Here is a 20,977-nt window from a genome sequence, read left to right on the forward strand (position 1 = left end):
TGTACATATCTTCAGTAAATACGGGTAGTTTTAAAACGTGTAACCACCTACCTGTAGATCATATATAATCTATAGACATACACTAAAAGTCAAAGACACAACACAAATATACACAACACAAGTAAACATATTGCTTGCTTCACAGAAGTATTCCAAATATCAGGTCGCTAGAATCATCCCCAAAATTAAGTAGGTATTTAATTTCACAACCCTGAATCACTGACACTAACTAATTAAGCAAACATTATAGATACACATAACGAACGTAAGATATAAGAAAAATTGGACAATGACAGAAGGTATGGCAAGTTTTTATCTCTATGATTTGCACTCATAGTAATTTTAGATTATAAATAAAATCTTTTAATTATTAATGTAAACCGTTATTTTCCAAACTCATTGATTAACGCTTAATTTCCTTTCTCATGTTAATTTATTATTGGATGTAGTATGCAAATGTTGATAACTTTTAACAGACTGGATGCTTAATAAAAATAATGGACCTAATGTAGATGTAGTAAGCGAGGTGCATTACTTACATGGAAATACTTATTGGACAGCTTGCTACAACACAGAGTGATGGAGATCAGTGGAAATATTAAAAAGTTTGGTTTCTTGTTGCTGGGGACACTATAGTCATATTAGGGGCCTCGAAGAACTCCCACACAAAACACCAATCCCATATAATACCTGGTAAAGAAAACGTTAAAAGTACGGAAAAGAAATGAGATTTTCAAAATTCAAGGGTCATCATAACTGTTGGAAATTAATGCTGTAGATTCAAAATAAAAGTCAATTATTGTATTCCAAATAACGTCCGAGTGGATAAAAATGCTGAATTATGAGTACGGAAACGTCTCAAAGAAAATGAAGCTAAAAATATGTCAGATATTTCGTAAGGTAAAAGAATGTTGGCTTGAATTTTTCATGACTGATTCCCATGTTAACAGGAGTTATGTTGATGGAATTATGCAAAGGTTTGTATTATAATTAAGGTAACTGTGGCAATGATCAGGATGAAACAACCCTTCTACCTTAAAATATATGGAAATTTGCCAGATGACTTTTACATGGATATCGACTTTGTATGTGTGTATGTCTGTCTCTCTCTCAAATATTCACAAAAGAGACAGCAAGGGTCAGCGGAAATATAGCATTGTGTAAATACATCTAATTGTATACAATTTGACACATTTAATTTGTTGTGTGCTTCTTGCAAGCCGCCTATCTTCAGCTGACTCTAATGCGGTAATATTATTCGAATGATATTTTAAGCAACACGCCCAAACATGCCGTAAAGTGGTATAACCTTTTGATGCTAGGGTCAGGGGAGAAGTCGTATTGTAAGAAATGGACATGTCACAGCGCCATCTCTTGTCATAATGACGCATTATTTTATGCTAACTTCTGTGATGCTAACTTGCAACGTGCTTGATACTACATTATAATCATGATTGTAGAAGGTGCAATTTGTGTTACTTGTGATGTAGCAAGTTTATAAATAGAATACTAAAACTTGTAATAACTGACATAGCATTTGTTTTACGACAAACTACATAATCAATTCAGTAGTTGGCAAATTGCAAGATACAATGGCGCAGAAGGAAAGCAGATCTACGCACGTGCAAGCAGCCTTTTACAGCTTGCATCAATGAAGAATAGAAAATTCATGACTAGAATTATGAATGTAGCACTTGCAAGCAGTCATTGACAATAACGCAGAAGGAAGTAGCACTTGCAAACTACGTACAATTATCATCAATGAAGAATACAATCTTCATGGATAGAATTATCACTTGCAAGCAACCATTTACAATAATGCATCAAGAAGATTAGAAAATGCATAGAATTATGGCGGTAATTCCCCTCCATAATACAGTATTATTTGTGGAGGAATAACGCGGGAGAAAAAACAAACAGATAAGAACCACCGACCCAAGGGAAGTTACTGGTAGATTTTTCACATACGCGCATTGGTCGAGCCCGAGATTCAAACTCACGCAGACGTTTGATGGCAGTGACCGGTGAAGGCGAGCGTTTTAGACCACTCGGCCACCAGGGGTTTTAAGGAGAGAGAGAGAGAGAGAGAGAGAGAGAGAGAGAGCAAAATTAAACTTCATAATACAGATCATAACTTAGAGGATCTCATTACACAAGGATACACAAGAAATGACTTCTTTTATATATTGTTCTAAATACTAGATAATTAAACTGCATTACTGTGTATTAAAATGATGCCACCACATAGGCAGTAGCGTGAAAGGATATTGAGGTATACCTGCTATTCGCAGATAAAACATTTATATGTCATGTGACCATGCTTCTTGTAATCATGCTCTTTAATTAGGCCTTTCATAATTTAAAAGACTTTCATTCAAGCTAACTGATAATTAGGAGATGGAATGTCTGTTAAAATAATCCAATTGGATTCAACTTCTGGATACTACATATTCGATAGACTTAAATTTTCTTGGAAACTTCATTGATAAATTTATCGTATTTGGTCACTTTCATTGCCATTCCTAGTTGTCAGGAAACACACACTCAGTAACTGATTTGGTGGGGATCAACCTGCACTAAAGTATTTTGCCTACAACATTGGTCATTTCGAGTTGTCAAACCTGTCTAACGTTACCAATGGATTATTTTATTTACAATTTTCAGAAAACTGACAAAATTATAAATGCAAAATTATTGTGCAGTCTACCACATTCCTCTATATCGGTTTACTTTTTAAATAACATTTTTTTTAAAAATATAAAATTAATTAAAAATAATCTCCTTGATTTATAATTTTAAAATCTTATATTATGAGATGTTGCAATTGTCAAATCTTCGTACAGTAATTGTTTAAATGCACATTATTTAACATTAGTTCTGACGTGTAATGTTTAATAAATGAAATACTGGATTCCTTGTTTGGATAATGTTTGACGTATCTACAAGGTTCTAGTTATAATCTTCATTGATAATTTCATAATAGTTAATCAGTTATATATATTTAAAGGGAAATAAAACTGAGCATATGTCCACCAACACCGCTTCCATTGCTGGGTAGTTTAAATTTCCATACGTACATTAGTTTTTGAGTTATGGCATACTCATCGACTATAACAGAACTTACTTTATTAAATGTAATTAAAGATGGAAAGATGATGTGTGCAGCTTCGACTGTTTGAATAACAAGATGAAACTTCCCTCGATTCATCCATGAACCGTAATTTATTTATAAAATTAGAGGTTAATGAACGAAGCCTGAATCAGCGAATGATATTCGGTATGTCGCGCAACGTCATTTACACTTGACGTCACTAGTCTACCATAGTTACTGTTGTCATTTACGTCTTATGGCGTATGCAACGCATTTTAATACGTGTCGTCGCTGTTGAGACTTCGAATACGATTAGCCATTACTGAACAAAATGGAAACTATTTACATCGCAAACATTAAACAAAGCTGCGTGGAGGCTGTGGTGTAAGTAAATATAGCCATTCATTAATAGATGGTTAGAAAGCAAAGGTTTATTCTAATTCTGGCTTAATTATAAATAACACTGAAGGGGTGTAAAAGTAATGCAACCCTATTTATTATTCTACCCCTCCCCCGTCTATCAGTGTGTCTATTGCGTCTTCCAGAACATTCTAGTGAATTATTTTAAAAATAGGCATATCGAAATTATTCGTCTTGTCCCTTGAACCTCTTTGCTTTAAACAAAAAGATGAAAATCAAATGAACTTTGAATAGGTGATTTTGCTGACAACTTTTACTATCAATAAATCGTCGGAAGACAGAATGAATGAGTGCTGGAAAACCAAACTTAACTATTTTCTTCTTTGCTCTCCTGTTCCACATCTTCTCATCATAATTATGTAATGATAATGGTGACGTTGACGACGAGAACGATTATAATGATCATCGTCATCATTATTACCATCATCGTTTTGCTTCTCCTTATTCTTGCTGTCCTCCTTTTTGTCCTCTTTTCTGTCATCTCTTTATAGTGTTCCATTTGATCTTTCTCAATTCTGATTGCTTTATATCTTGTATTTATGGATAATAATGCCGAAATAAATATTCTTTTTAGGTTTGATCAGGTCAAATATTTCGCAAAACTGTCCGCAACTCTAGCAAGAGAATGTGGTGACGAGAAAAAGTCTACTTGTTCCAAAGTCTTGAGAGATGTCATCAAGATTCAGGAAACACAAGGTCAGTTTTCTTTCTTTTATATTTCTTTTGTCTTTGAATTACACTAAAGTAGTCAAAAGTAATATATTTATATATTGTATATATTTCTGGTTTCTCCACAACAAACTCAAGAAACATGGTCAAGCGCGATGAAATTACTTCTCCTTGCCGGTCTTAATAATCTCTTAAAAAACAGTTATTATGATGACAGAGACAGCGTGCATCAGTTGGACAATTACACTATGTGGTTCTTAGGTTGTGAACATTAGAGGAATGAAGTTTTGCTTTACCTGTGGACAATCCGGGCACAAATTGATAGTGATGTTCACTGTTAATCGGTTGAGTGTACTTGATGCATAGATACATCCAAGAATTGTCACATCAAGGCAAGCTCACAATAAGCAGATAAACTTAATTACTCTCGATAGAATGTACATGTAGGAAAAGAAGGAAAGCTAATTAGGATTTAAATATGAAGCATATTTGTATACACGAAAGAGATTTGGGTATCTTTAAAATCGTCCCCTCCTTATCTGACTTTGATCATCATTGCTTTGGACAACAACAACTACTACAACTAGAATCATCATTATCCTCATAGTGTACAACAAGAAAGCTTAGATAGTATGGTTTTAAGATCATTGTTGTAAATTTAATCGGGCACAGAAATGGAAAAATGTTTTTGATTCTGACATAATAAGGATATTCGTTCGCTTTATTTTCAGTGGTGCCCCCGATAACCCTGACATTGTTGGACTCCATCAAAACTGCTGCGTTTGTTGGTTCCAAACCCTGCGAGATATCTGAAAAGGACACAAAGATTAATGCAAGCGTCGAAAAGGAGGAAATGTAAGTTGGTTGTTTATATTGCCATTACCTTCCCTTGCTGTATATAAGTGTCACTAATTTTAAGATTTCGCAGGTGGACTTACAGACATCATTGACTTTGCCTTCCGATACCATGTGGATATTTTTACTATTTTCATTTCATCCATTGAAGACAACGTATGTTTTGGACATAATTCGTCTTTATCTACGGTAGGTTGACATAATTTTTTAAATTAATTCTGAGAATAATTATTTGAATTGTTTCACTTAGGCGGACTTTGTTTCTGCGCTCTCTGACCCCATGGGTCTACACGGCTGCATTGTAATATAACTTATCAAAGTTAGTGTTTGCGCGCAGTGTGATTTTTTTTATAAGCCCTGGTAAAGCGGGTGTCTCTTGAGCTCGTAACGCCATTACCTATGCCTTTCGTTTTGTTTTTTTTTAAGTTCTTACTTTGTCGTTCCAAAATTAACTATGACAACTACGTAAGATAAATGCAAGAATAGAAAGCCAGCAAGAAATCTCATGACTTGTGTCTCACAAGTACAAAGTGTACATATGTCATCGTCTACATGCAACATGTACGCTCGTTAGTTGGAGAACACGTGATCGACATTTCTTTGAAAAACTGCAGGGAGTAACGTCGGAAATCAAAGTACCGAGAGTACTGATATTTGTTTAACTTTTGAAAAATCAAATGTTTTAAATATTAACTTTATACTGACTCTTTGGTCAGTCTGATAGGATACACTATTAAATCTGAGGATGGATGAAGTTCTGACTTCTCCTCCATCGTCTACAACGTCTCTGGAGTTACAGGTGCGACGTTTGGTACAACAAACGACAACATAGCTGACTAGTTGTGGCCAATTTATCCCCGTCCTACTAAGATCATCTCTCTTAGTCCTGACGTTAGATCCTTTTGGGGGAGATTCCACCAAACACAAGGCAGTCCAGGTGGTGTAAGTCCTCCCGTTCGTCTCACAAGTACAAAGTTCACATCATCGTCTACGTGCAACATGTGCGCCAGTTGGTTGGAGAATACATAGTCGATATTTCAAAGAAAAGCTGCAAGGGAGTAACGTTGGAAATCAAAGTACAGAGAGCACTAATGTTTTTTAAACTTCAGTAATCAAATGATTTAGATTATTGATGTTTTTAATATTCACTTTATACTGAGTGTTTGACCAATATAGTGGGAGACGCTGTTACATCTGGGGCACGGTGGAAGCTGAGACGTCTTCTTCACCGTCTATATCGTCTCTGGAGTTACAGGTGCGACGTTTGGTATAACAAACTATGGCATAGCTGACTAGTTGTGGCCAATGTATCCCGTCTTTATCTGTATTAGACCAACTGTACATCCTCCGGTATTTCCGAGCATGGCCTTCGGACCTGTAAGTACTGGCACGCGGGGTTTATAAATGACTTTAATCAGCCGTGCCGTGCCGTCAATCAGCCCCTCAGTTTTGCTCCCGTCTGGGATGCCGACCGTACCATCCAGCCGTCCAGCTCTCGATAGATACCTTTTAACCTCATCATATTTTTCACGATGTCTCGGCTGCCTTTCGAACCTTTCAGCCGCCCGACTCTCAATCAATACCGTTCAGTGACCGTATGGGTTCCTTTACATATCGTCAAGTTGAGCCATGGAAAGTTGACATCATCGGGGATCTCATTGATACATATGTCCTTCCGCCTAGAATAACCATTACTTCTGCAGTACTGCCGTCTACACTGTCATCCGTACGTTCGAATCCCGTTCTGACTATGTGTATCTGATCTCGATAAGCCAATTGCATGAAAACTATGTGCTGATACTGCTAGAAATTTCCTCCCAGCTTACCGTCTTGGATAGTACCTTGAGAGTCTCGTCTATTGCTCCGAGAGTATATTATACGTATGGTGATCTTGATCCCGACCAGGACGACCCGCACACTGGGTATGGGAAAAACCTGGTGATCTTTCAAACTCCGATCATAATATTACGTGCCTGAGTACAGCTTTTTGGCGGCAATGGAGGACTTTATGAGGTGTCCGTCATACCCCTACTCTACTCGGGAAAGGGCAACCCTCAATTGTTTTTGACGAGGAGGAGATCAACTCTTCTATCCGTCTCTCCCCAGTCGGGAAAAATGAAGGAAATCGCCGAGAGCCAATCTGCGATGATAAGTGATACAAGCAATTCCAAAGCCTTTCTTTCTTCCGAAAGTCCTCTTCCAGCTTTCTTTCCAAACTCACTGATATAAGACCCATTCCAACGCCTTCTTCATAGATATCTCAGCGTTAGACAAGAATTAGGCTGCGGTCAATCTGACTCAGCTTGCTTCTCTACAGTACATTCTGCAGATCACATCGAAATTCGTTCATAGATTAATAGCAACTTCGTTGTTGGACTTGGCCTCTCTAGCTATCTTCTTTTCTGGTTTGCAGAAAAGACCGGCAATGCACATTCCACCCTGACTTTGCGAACCTCCCTTTGGATCGCCTCAGCTGTTTTTTTGATGACAAAATAGATGACATGATGAATCAGGCGTCCCAACAACAGCCCCTCTATCTCTCAACTCAACAACCATTGACTTATATATCATCACCGATTCACCCTCAATGGCGTGATGATCGGAGACAAGGAGGTATGGATCGTTCGCTGTACAAACCAAAAGCCAACCCTGATCATAAGCCTTTATAGGAACACAATTTGCTAATTAGTTTCGGAAACAGATGTATCTAGAGGGTTGTAAACAAATAATGCGCTCAACTCTTGTTTTTTTTCATACAGTTTTGGATTGATCTCTTTCAGCCAAGCGAGCTGGAGATTCGTATTGCATGAGAAGAGCCTCGATTATCGTTTTACCAACTCTCCTTTCGTCCTCTCCATTCCTGCATGAAATACTGTCCGACCTGGTAAAGGAAACACCGTGGGTGCTTGAGATCAGGACGTTCGCTGAAATTCGGGAAGACCCAGGGAGATCCTTGGCAGGCCAAATCTTTGCAAATAGCTTCGGACCCCCGTGTTCCATCCTTGCCGGATGTCTTCTCCTTCACGCTTAGCTCTTGTCCAAAGGGATTTACAGGAAATCATGGAACGAACTGGACTAGAAGGCCTTCAACATGAAATGCTTAAATAACATTGTTCCTTTGCTTGCCTCTGTCTCACAAGTAGGTTTTTTTCCCTTTCCAATTACTATTAAAAATATGTTTCGTCATCTTGGTAAGGAGGAACTTGGTCATAGGCCTAAATAACTCACGCTGTTTTCCATAATGGAATGTGTGATGGTTTCTGACCTGGCTGAATTCAAAGAATTGCGAGCATTGATATAGATATCATTGAAACCCCTTTCATGCAAACCTGTTTCCTGATAGAGTTCGAACTACTTGCCTTCACTTTTGACACAGCCTACCTTCAGTTTCTATCAGAAGACTCGGCGGGAGTTATGAAACGACATTGTTTCATTGGCAGAAATTGGTTGCCGTCAGTGGACATTCAATATTTTATCATACGACCTCTCTTCTGTATAGACACAACCCAAGAAGATTTCAAACAGGACCTGACAGATTTCCTCAGACTCTGAGTCAGTTTGTGGAGCCCAAAGATAAACTGAAGAAAGGGGACATAAACATTGAGTGGTTGAAGTGGGTACTGTGCACGGCATTTACTGACATATCACTAGAACAAGATTCTCGTTATGAATATATCTGCTGATGAGATAAAAGTAACCTCTGCGAACCTTTCTTTGGCCGTTATACCTCTATCAAAGATATAATCAACTCCATCGGTTGAAATGCAGTCCACCTTTTACGAGACTTGTGTGATACTCTGGATCGGTATACCCAGTCTCAATGACACAAGCATCTATGAGACCAAACTGACATCAGCACATCCTCAGGAAGGGCACCGGTTTTATTCACGTCTCCTACGGTTGTGTTGCTAGCAAGTAAGGACAGTGGATTAAACTTAATATGGGTAGTTCCGCCTATTACCTTTTCTCCTAAAGTTAATTTGATCCTCGATCGTATTCGTAGGAGAAAGCAATTTTTTCAGTAAATTTTATTTCTGTTTGAATACTAATCCGATCACATTACATTACTACCCTCATTTATTCTCACAATGCGAGCATCACGTTACATGATGTTCCGCTGAGTTTAAAGCTTGCACCAACTGTAGGAGGCAACGGAAGTTAATGGGCAAGAATTATTTCCCTTTGTGCATATAATATAGACAGAAAAGACGATTTTTTGTCTTTGGGAGGGCTTAATCCGGGAAGTAGTAGGGCTTATATTCCTAATGTTAATGAGACTGGTTAAGTATCCAGGGAGAAATATAATTTACTAAATAAATTTGATTATATTTACAATACTCCTTAAGTGCTGCTAAGGTATATACACCATGTTAACCTTAAATTGATCAATATAAGGTTGCTGGTTTGTAAACTTGATAATCACCTAAACAAAGGTCCTTAACTGCATAATGTTAAGCTCATCTAAGTGCAAAACTTGGGCCCAGATCTGTCACCTTATAATATACGGGAAGATTAGGGTCTGTGTTGTTCATTTGACTTAATGATTTCCATCAAGTAGCTAGGCCTCTGGTTATACAAAGATGAAAATAGTCTCGCACATATACATATATTTGTACATCTCTTTATCTCTCACTGAATGGGCATGATTAACGGAAATGGTAGGCGACTGCTGAAGATGTGCTGCTTCCACAGCCTTTGTGTGACCAACCTCTACTTCAAATGGAAGGAGATCCACCAGGTATCATGGAGACACCCACGTTCCCGCCACTGGCACCAGTTAAACCTTGTCATCATCAGGCGTGCGGAACTGACCAGTGTCCTCCTCACCCACAGCTACCACAGTGCCGACTGCGACACGGGCCACTCCCTCGTAGACATCACGATGTGATAACCCAATAAGCTGTATCACGCCATCAACACCAGCTGTGCAAGTAACCTAGAGAAGACACAGCAGTTCATAAGCAAACTGCAGGAGGCTCTCACCAAAGAGACATGATGACGCCACCTCCGTGACGCTGTGTACAATTCAGCCATCGCTGCCTACGAAAAGAACGAGCGTATAAATGCCGACTGGTATTTAGGCCAACTGGAAGGAGATGGAGCCCGTGACTGAGGCGAAGAGGAAAGCCCTCCTGGCAAACAAGGCTGCACCTATCCCTAGCCCTCATGACTGCCAGGAACAACACCCAGAAAACCTCCCGCCGCTGAGTCAACACCTACTACCTGAACCTCTGCACCAGTATACAGACAGTTGGCGAAACCAAGGATGCAAGAGGCATGTACTAGTGTTTAAAGAAGGCGACAGGCTCCCACCTCTAAGACCGCCCTTCTGATGTCCAAGGCGGGCGAAGTCATCACAGACCAGGGAAACAGCTGCAGCGATAGATTGAGCACTATCTCGAGCTGTATGCAACCCAAAACCGATTCCACCATGGACGCCATCCCAGACCTGCCAGTCATGGAGGAACTAGACACATCGCCCATCATGGAAGAGCTCGCAAAAGCCATCGATTGCCTCGCTTCTGGGAAGGCTCCAGGGAGCGACGGCATCTAACCTGAAGTCCTCAACAGTGGGAAACCAGCAGTGCTCGAGCTTCTGGACGTACTTCACGTACTGCGAACAGGGACACATTCCCCAGGACATGCGGGATACCAACATCGTCACTTTGTACAAGAACAGAGGGGACCGTATCGACTTCAACCACTACCAGGGATTCTCCCTCATCAGCATTGTCGGAAAATCCGTTCGCGTCTACTCAGAGTCTCGGTGTGGCTTCCGAGCCGGCCGGTCAACTCTAATATGATCTTCTCACTACGCCAGCTGCAGGAAAAGTGTCGCGATCAGCAAATGCTCCTCTACATCCTTTAAATACACCTGAGGAAAGCATTTGACCTGGTCAGTCGGAGCGGACTCTTCAGGCTTCTGCAGAATATCGGCTACCCCCCACAACTACTCTCTGTCGTCACGTCGTTCCACGAGAACGTGCACAGCACACAGCACAGTGTGCTTCAACGGCGCAACATCGGAGGCCTTTCCAGTCACCAACGGAGTGAAGCAAGGCTGCATCCTTGCGCCATCGCTTTTTGTTTTGCAAATTCTTCTACATACTCCTCCAGTACGCGTTCAAAGACTTCAGCGAGGTAGTGTACATCCAGCTGACGGTAAGCTGTTCAACATCGCCCTTCTCCGTGCTAAGACTAAAGTAAGAGAGGTCTCATCTGTGAATTGCTCTTCGCCAACGAAAAAGACTCATGTTAAGAAGGAACGAATAATTTTGATGTAAACAACCTTATAAACAGATTGTCATCTGACCTATGATAGAATGAAAATTTCCATTGTATTCGAGAACAAATCCACGTCTGACTACTTAAATTCTAGCCAATAACCGAACAAACACAATTTTAATATGATTTTTGCAAAAGGGAAATCCAATTGCCTGGACCTGATCCAAGAAAGCATGTTGCTCACAGATGATAACTGTATTATTTTTAATCTACAATCATGAACAACCATACGTAATAGTAAAATCTACAATAATGGACAAAAGGTAAACACACGATATAGATATACTGAACAACACGAGCTTCCCAATTTTTATATTGGTCAGTATAAACCTCATACAGACTGAATGTCCTTATCGACTTTACAGGAATGAATGTAATTGACACAAAGAACAACGTTAATATTGATTTTAACCTAACTTAAAAATTCGAGGACTACTTTAAGATGAATATCATTGTATATCAACATGACCCAGTATGTTACCTTGCTGAGCTTGTGAAAAATGTTTATATTTCGTTTTATTGCTGTTTGTTGGTTCTTGTTGTTTGAAAAATAACGCATTTGGTGTTATTACATTTCATAGCATAATATAAGAAAGGCAACACTCGGAGGGTCATGTTTGCTGGTGTGATCGCGATATAGTTCTGATTGAAACAGATATCTTTATTCCCAACACATACCCAGAGTTACTTATGGACTCTAATAAAAATAAACAATCAGCATATAAAAATATAAATCAATTCATAGACTCAGCAGGACTTAGGAACAAAATATAATTACTATCCCCACAAAACCAAAAGACCCAGTAACTAGCTAAATAAATTTAGAAGCCACCACATAAAAAACCATAACATATCATTCAGTTTTATAAAAGTATTAATAAATAATTCACTTACGAAGCACCTATAAAAAACTAAGGAAACCGCAAAATCGGATGTCCTAGATGTCCTTAACGAACCGAGTAATCAACTAGGATTCCTGTCCTAGATGTCCTTAACGAACCGTGTAATCGGCTAGGACTCCGGTCTCTTGCTAAATAAAGTATAAATAACATTCAATCTCTAAAAACATCAATTAATAAATAACTTAAAGAGGTAATATCTAAAAACTTATAAATAACATAACGTAGGAAACACACCCTAAACACCTCGACTAGTAATCCCATAATAACCTTGAAAATCTCTCTTCATACATGATATCTACTAAGAACCTCTATAAACAGCATAGAACATCCCCCTCCTTTTAGAAGATTTTGAAGAAATAAAAGAAAAAAATAAAAAAATAAAAAAAAAGAAAATCTCGAAAAAAACAAAAAAACACAAAAAACACACCTGGCAAATGCAACAAGAAACCAGCGATGTAAAGCAAGCAGGACCGTTCCCAAGCTCTCCTTCCCACTAATGACAGCCAACCATTCAACTGTAGGGACCTTTATGGACCCACAGACTGAGGCCAAACTATCAGGGTTCCTTGAATCCATAAAAGCCTGGGGGAGGTGGCACCATCCCCTTCCCCAGGAACAACTAGCAGGCTGCGGTGCAGTCAGAAAAAGTGTCACATGCACAATTGTGCGAACGCTACTATAATTAAACTCAACAACAATTCCCAACACCGAGGTCAAACCTACTGATCATACCTTGAATGTATACTTTGAATGTATGCCCCGACTGATGGCATTTGGACCAAAACGGGTATTCACAAAACAATTATTGACCGAGAAGATGCAAATAAGTCGAACTATTTTTAATTCGCTACTTTTCGGTCACCCTAATGATCAAACCCAATTGTAGAAATAGATACGGTGGTCTGAAAAGATTGCGGTTTCGTTGTAGCAAAGACATTTCTGGCTGACAATATGTATGATTTTTCTGTCAAATACTCTGCCGTCATATATATGAGGCATATTTCTGTCTCGCTGAAATAGACGAGGTGCGCCGAATAATAATAATGTTTACTCTATTTGCCAAACAAACAGCCGGCTTATCAAACACTGGAGACTTGAAGTACTCGTTTTTTTGTTTTATTGATACCAGCGTAAACCCTGAGTTGCAACAGTAAAACTAGATATACGCCATCTGTAGCTGTGTGAACATTTTTATATAAATGCCGTAACCTTGTTACAGGTTCCCACCGAAGCTAGTTAAGAAATGGAATCGGACGATAGAGAGTATGCACAAAACCACCAAGTCGCACCAACAAGTTGTGACAGAGCTACAGGTTGTGCAGGAGGTAAACAATAGATTACTGACATGTACCTACTTAATGATATACTATATTACTACCATGTACCTACTTAATGATATACTATATTACTAACATGTACCTACTTAATGATATACTATATTACTACCATGTACCTACTTAATGATATACTATATTACTACCATGTACCTACTTAATGATATACTATATTACTACCATGTACCTACTTAATGATATACTATATTACTAACATGTACCTACTTAATGATATACTATATTACTACCATGTACCTACTTAATGATATACTATATTACTAACATGTACCTACTTAATGATATACTATATTACTACCATGTACCTACTTAATGATATACTATATTACTACCATGTACCTACTTAATGATATACTATATTACTACCATGTACCTACTTAATGATATACTATATTACTACCATGTACCTACTTAATGATATACTATATTACTAACATGTACCTACTTAATGATATACTATATTACTACCATGTACCTACTTAATGATATACTATATTACTAACATGTACCTACTTAATGATATACTATATTACTACCATGTACCTACTTAATGATATACTATATTACTACCATGTACCTACTTAATGATATACTATATTACTAACATGTACCTACTTAATGATATACTATATTACGGACATGTACCTACTTAATGATATACTAAACTGCAGACCTAATCACTCTTTGACTGATTACTTACTTTCTTACTTACATACATACATACTTACTTCCGTACTGACTTGTTTCCTCACTTACTTACCTACGTCCTTCCTTCCTTACTTACTTCGTTACTTACTTATAACTCCTTTATTACTTATTTATCTGTCGACTTACTTAATCATTTAGTAAGAGCTAATTTACTTAAACACTTATTTGATTACTCTGTTCTTTTAATTTACGCCTAATTATTTACTCCATATTTTGAGGATGCAAAAAAGAATCTATAGTAAAGCGACATATTTGATTAACCTAAGTGTAATGACGTTCTTATTTGGATTTGTAAGAAAAGCTAGGGATAAATCGTTCTTTTCGTTCAATTTCCAATTAAAATTATATATCATTTATATTGGAGTTAAATCTCCGATTGTACAATTTTGAAACGTTCTCTAAATTGTTTGAAATAGTCTATAATCACACACAAACATTGGATAAATTAGAAGAATGTTTCATAAATATGTTATGGTGATATCTTTAACAGAAATACTGGCTTGCTAAACACTACATGGGTGTTGAAGGAAATCTAAAAGTAGTCCAGAACAAAACTGAGAAAATTCTATCCAAGAAGACAAAAAGTCAAAGCAAGTTACAGAAGACAATTGACAACTTCAAAGACAACCAAAGTCAATACTGGTCAATGAAATATTGGCAACTTATCGCTGAGGAAAATAAACTTCGGCAAAATCTAAAACAGGTATATGAGAGAGAGAGAGAGAGAGAGAGAGAGAGAGAGAGAGAGAGAGAGGTCTAATGATTTATATTTCTTCTGTGTGGAATACTTATTTTTCAAAGTGCCATGCACACATGTGTCAGTAGCTGGAGGTTGTTGAATTAACGTTTGTCTTGCTCGAATATTCTTGCCTCGAAAAGGCAGAATCTGTTAGGATAGCAATCACTAAGATCTTTTTCAGTAAAATAAAAATATAATTTGAAAAAATATGATTTTGCTTCTATTCAATCGACGAAGGAAAAAAACTGTAATATAATTCAATTTCAGGAAAAATCACTTATTGAATATTTGGCATAACTGTAAAAGAGTCCATCAGCTGTACATATCCTGTGGTGGGCGACCACGGATCAATAGACACCACCACAAACTCTATATAGAACAGAAGGTGAAGAGGTTTTAGATATTATGGTCTAATATTTGCCATCGAGAAGCGCTTGAAGACTGTATCTCTCAATAAATTCGAGTATCGCATATGTGTACAGAGAGCGAGTCAAAGCAGTTATCTTTACGTGAAAATAGTAGTATTTTAGGGAACATTCAATAATATCAGTTTTAATGGAAATTTTACATATTTGATGATTTTTTTGTTGAAACTTCAACTAGGCCGAGGCGGAACTGAGAAAAGACATCGAGAAACGCTTAGAACTTGAGATACAGAAAGGGCTTACAAACCAGATGATGATCTGTCAGGCAAAACAGTAAGTCGTAGTGTCAGGCAAAACAATAAGTTGCACTCCCAAAACGATCAAATGAAAGATGAAAAAAGATTTTTAAAGATAGTACATCAATAAATAAGCTTTGTTTATGCTTTTCTTATTTTTGCACATTTTTGCTCAGTTGAATTTAAAACTGTTATCGTAAGTTTTAAGTTTTAGTTTTCTTTTTTCTCACCACATTTTTCTAATAAACCAAGGAATGATCCTATTCAAACGTTTCCTTAGCTCCGTTGTCGATACAAGCAAATCATTCCTTTAAAATAAAAGCAATTTAAGTCTCAGGATTGATCGAATGAATAAATCAAATCTGTTTGGTGGATTTTATGAACGAGCCGAGTATTTTCTTTCCATTGCTTGGTCATGTTTGTCACTCACTAAGATACTAAGGGGGGAGGGGTAGACAGAGCTGATGACATACACACGTACTGATTGACACCAGCCCTAGGTATCAGTCGTTTATCTACATTCATGATATACACACGTGCACCATGGATCTGAGAGAGAGAGAGAGAGAGAGAGAGAGAGGCACAGACCGACAGAGACACAGAGAGAAGTTATCAATGTCACTATCACTATTTACAATTTTACACTATGTATACACTGTATATCTATGTCAGTTCAATTATTAGAGGTTTCGTTTCCTTTATTGACATTACAATGATCTATTTCAATATTTCTCCATATTTTCTTCTTTTATCATCATTTCAACTTTTCTTTGGTCAATTCCGTTTATCGAATATGACCAGGATGTGGGAAACAGTGTAAAATAAAATAGTTTACTTGTTACTTTCTTTGAAAAGTAATTTCAAATTGCTACATTTCTGTATATCATATATATTTACAGAATTTCAGATATTGATTGCAGTAAGGTTGCACGAGACATCTTCAGTTTCACATCCAATGTGTATGCAATCAAACTTCCGCCATCTTCTGTAAGTATTTTAGTACTGCATACAACTTTTCTAAACACAGTACAGTATATATCGTCAGAGACTGATGCTGACACTGAGAACATTTTGCCATATAATTTACTTACTCTTCTGTACCGAATTCCGTCTTGGTTCCCAGATGGCTGAGTGGTCTAAGGCGATCGCTTTTACTAATCACTGCAATCTCACCCTCTCTGCATGGGTTCGAGTCAATGTGGGTATGTGATAAAAAATTTCATTAGCTTCCCGTGGGTCGGTGATTCTTACCGGGGTTTCCTTGGGTTCATCCTCCACCAGGTATAATGGCCACCATCTAAACCTATCTTGTGCTGGAAAATGGCGTCAAAACCATTTTAAGATGGAGAGAACTCTCCTTATGCTTAATATAGCGTTTGTGAATTTGGATGCACTTTTTAAAAATATATTAAGACGACAGAGATGACTGGTATCATTGCTATATCGGAAAACTAAGGGCATAGGCCGGTAACTAATGAAATCTCATTCTTATAATTTGTTATTTAGTGATGTCATTTTCACTTTCTGACGGAATTCTCTGAAAACCTGTTCTAAATCAAGTCCCAAAAAAACCCGCTTGAATTGCATGATTGGTTGGTGGACTCGCATCCAACTCGTTGCATGATGCGCTTGTGTACGGAATTCTTAGTATTGGTTTCAAGGGAAACGATTAATTGTCATCTGCGATATCATGGTCACTGGATGTTTAATGCAGTAGTCAGCTAAGACCTAAGAAGTTTTTCCTAAAAACGAGTTAGTACTGTAATAGCTGTTTTCTTTGTTGTTGTTGTTGTAGGGTTTAACGCCATTTTTCAGCACAGGATAGGCTATACATGGCGGCCAGTATTAATGGTGGAGGAAGAACCCAGGAAAACCCCGGAAAGAACCACCGACCCACGAGAAGCTTTCTCACATATCTACATTAGCCAAATCCGAGACTCGAACCCATTCAGACAGAGGTGAGATGGCAGTGATCAGTAACGAAGAGCGCTTTAGACCACTCAGCCACTCAAGGCCCCTATTTTCTTTGTTAAATGTTACTTACCAAATATATACCACTCAGTGGTATCATATTTAAATTTGGGATTTTCTGATTGGGAGTGGGTTTTGTACTGAATAAAATTTCGGGTACTTAGATGTTGGGATGATGATGATGATGATGATGATGATGATGATGATGATGATAAAGGTGGTAATGATGATAATGTTGGTTTCGATCATGACAATGATGATAAAATAATATGGTATGAAAATTGTTTTCGATGATGACAATGATGATAAAATGATAATGATGATGAAGATAATGTTGATTTCGATGAATTCGAAGATAATGATGTTATTATTACTCCTACACAATAAAGGACGTACATTTTTATCACTAAAATTATTGAAAACGAGAGAGATATGTGTGTCTGAAACTGAAACAACTTTGAACAGCTTCGTACACTTACATTTAAATTGTACGTCTTTTTCACAGGGTTGTTTTAAGAAGCCAACTCCCCCACCAAAACTGTTAATCCCTTGTGAAGCAAAAAGTGAATTCGCTCTGGTCTATGGACCTGGCCATCGTTCGGCACGACGCGGAAACCTGGGATCATCAGAGAACATTTATGTCACCTGCGTTACAGCGGAAAAGACAGGGACAACAGGACATTTGAATATCAGAGAAGGTAGAAACAAACAATCTGATGAGAATGGCTCATTTTCTTGAAAACGAAAACGTGGTATTTTAGAATTAATACTCTAATCGTGACGTTGGCATAAGAACCCATGAAATAGAACAATACTAATATCGATTTCAAACGAAAGATCTTCATTTATTTAATATGGTTCATTTTTGTGCACAGTACACAATATATGCATAATCAATGTTGTCGATGAAAGATATTCTATCGTATCAAACAAGCAGTTTCTTTATTATTATTATTATTATTATTATTATTAAATGTATTCATTTTCTTTGCTACAGGACAAATTATCAAGCAAAAGCTTGTTTCGTTTGACGGGAAACTGGCTTTTGGATGGTGTAGAAATAGGATGTTCTCTCCAAAGTGCTGGGGATTTTACCCTACTTCCTCGGTGTCTTGGGCACACAAAAGTGATGAGAATAACAGAGCCTGTCTGGACTGACTGAGGTTTCCTTTTCATGAATGAGAATGGATTGTGATTCGTCATCACAAAATAACTTTCTTGGAAAGATGTCGTGAAAGGGCATTATATGTTGCATTTCTGTCTCGTTGTCAGTTTTACAACGTTTTAAACTTGTAGTCGTTTTTAGCCAATTCAGATTGGTTAGGAAAGAGAATCGTTTAAAATATTCATTACTGAAATATTTGCTATGACGAAAATAAGTATTTTGATAAAAATCGGTGATTTTATAAAGAGTTATTGCAAGATACCTTTTAAATTGTATTTGTCCTTCTCGTATCACGAAGAATATTATCATCATCATGATTAAAATCATCATCATCATCATCATCATCATTTTGCCATTGTTTCAACATGCGGCTTCTATCATATTAAAGACAAAAAGAATTGGTTTGAATTCTTTGATCTTAAAGGAACACTTTCGTTAACTGTGAAGTTTAATACATTTCAAAAGCGTGCTAAAATTTGAAAAATATGTTTTAATTGGTGCACACGGTCCTTAGGCGTCTTATTACTCTGGTCATCATAAGATTTATTTCCATTCATCTATCTTTCTATCTTTAAGACTGTCAGGAACCATGGTAACCTTTCTCAAAAGATAAATGTTATTTTCATGAAAGTAGTGATTTTTATTATAACCAGCACTCTTTTTATATGAATTTCAACGTTGATTAGATCGTAAACAAAATCTTTGTCAACCAACAGTAATGTATCATTCAAACTTACGACAAGGACAGGTTTTCAGATGCAGCTGAACCGTTGGCGATAATGATACCATTTACTATCCATAGTGATCGAGTGGATTAATTTAAGAACTGACCAAACTTGGCAAAAAGAATACGTTTTCAAACATCAGTATAATTTGGTTATTTCAGGATTATGATATTTCAGGATTATTATTATTATATTATTATTATTATTATTATTATTATTATTATTATTATTATTGTTCTTGTGTGTTATTATTATTAGTTTATGTCATTATTGATATTGTTAATATTATTATTATTAGTATTTTTATTAATATTATTATTCATTATATAATAATAGTAATATTAACAATAATTATAATACAATTATTATTATCAATATTATCATTATTGCATTATTATTATTTTTATTATTATTTTATTTCATTATATAATAATAGTAATAAATTATTATTATTATTATTATTATTATTATTATTATTATTGTGTTATTATTATTGTGTTATTATTAGTTTCTTACATTATTGCTTTTTTAATATTATTATTATAGTTCTTCTTCTTCTTATTATTATTATTCATGCTGTACGTACAATTGCATGGTTTTAAAATAAAACAACTATACTTTGTGTCCTTTGTTTCATTTTAAATTGCACGTCATTTTTTGCTAGTGATATAATTTGTCCCTTTGCAGACATGTAATTTAATTTGCTTTGCTATAGCAACCCAACCCAACCAATCAGTTGTCAGTTTCTGATGCACACTAATAACTTCATCTGACCATGATAAATGGAATAGCGGTAGCTAAGTGGTTATCATGCTTTACTCCTAAACTGGAGATCGAATCCCAGACCTGGAAATACACCTTTTTTTCTCATTACCCAACAAAAACTTGGCAAAGCAGCTAGATAAATCACGTTTCAGTGATCTGTGCACAACCAAACGCGTCTTTGCGCTTTTCTGATTCAAACCAATCATTTTGTCTCGACTAACAACCAACTACTTATCGCTTGTTTCGTTTTGTACTGGAATATCATTGTTATATGGAATATATGCACAATATATAGCTAAATATAATTGGAACCATCAAAATTTGGCCAGATGTATTTAAAGACTTTGAAGCAATGATAAGAAGATTATACACAAAATATAAGCATTTTATTTTTAGAGCCTTTGAAGGTCATCGAGAGTTATCGAACCTGCTCCACAATCTTGTAATGAATTTATTAAATATTTAATACAATGTGTACTCTATCTGCCTCTGTGAACTTTACAAATATAGTCATGTACTTAAACATGTATTTCTTCAACGATTCCAGTTAATGAGATTGACCTCACGATTACATTTTCCATTTTACGGGATTGTATTTTCCATCCTCCTTTCTTTTCTCGCTTTTCCAGATCGTTTGGCAGTTAGTTCATTTTTTTATTTAACATCGGT

At 36.7% G+C, this 20,977-nt stretch overlaps 1 protein-coding gene across 1 annotated transcript; it reads left to right on the top strand.

Moving 5' to 3' along the window:
- Positions 1-831: 831 nt before the first annotated feature.
- On the top strand, positions 832-19,712 carry LOC149805225 (uncharacterized). The gene is made up of 9 exons (XM_089933691.1): positions 832-977; positions 4,086-4,207; positions 4,912-5,035; positions 13,442-13,547; positions 14,773-14,985; positions 15,625-15,719; positions 16,582-16,669; positions 18,159-18,351; positions 18,651-19,712. The coding sequence occupies exons 1-9, from the start codon at positions 832-834 to the stop codon at positions 18,809-18,811; spliced, it is 1,248 nt and encodes a 415-aa protein (XP_089789817.1). The 3' UTR covers positions 18,812-19,712.
- Positions 19,713-20,977: the final 1,265 nt, after the last annotated feature.

This window comes from Sinohyriopsis cumingii, chromosome 2 (genome assembly GCF_028554795.1).
Source record: "Sinohyriopsis cumingii isolate HCF-2022 chromosome 2, ASM2855479v2, whole genome shotgun sequence".
Classification (NCBI taxonomy): domain Eukaryota; kingdom Metazoa; phylum Mollusca; class Bivalvia; order Unionida; family Unionidae; genus Sinohyriopsis; species Sinohyriopsis cumingii.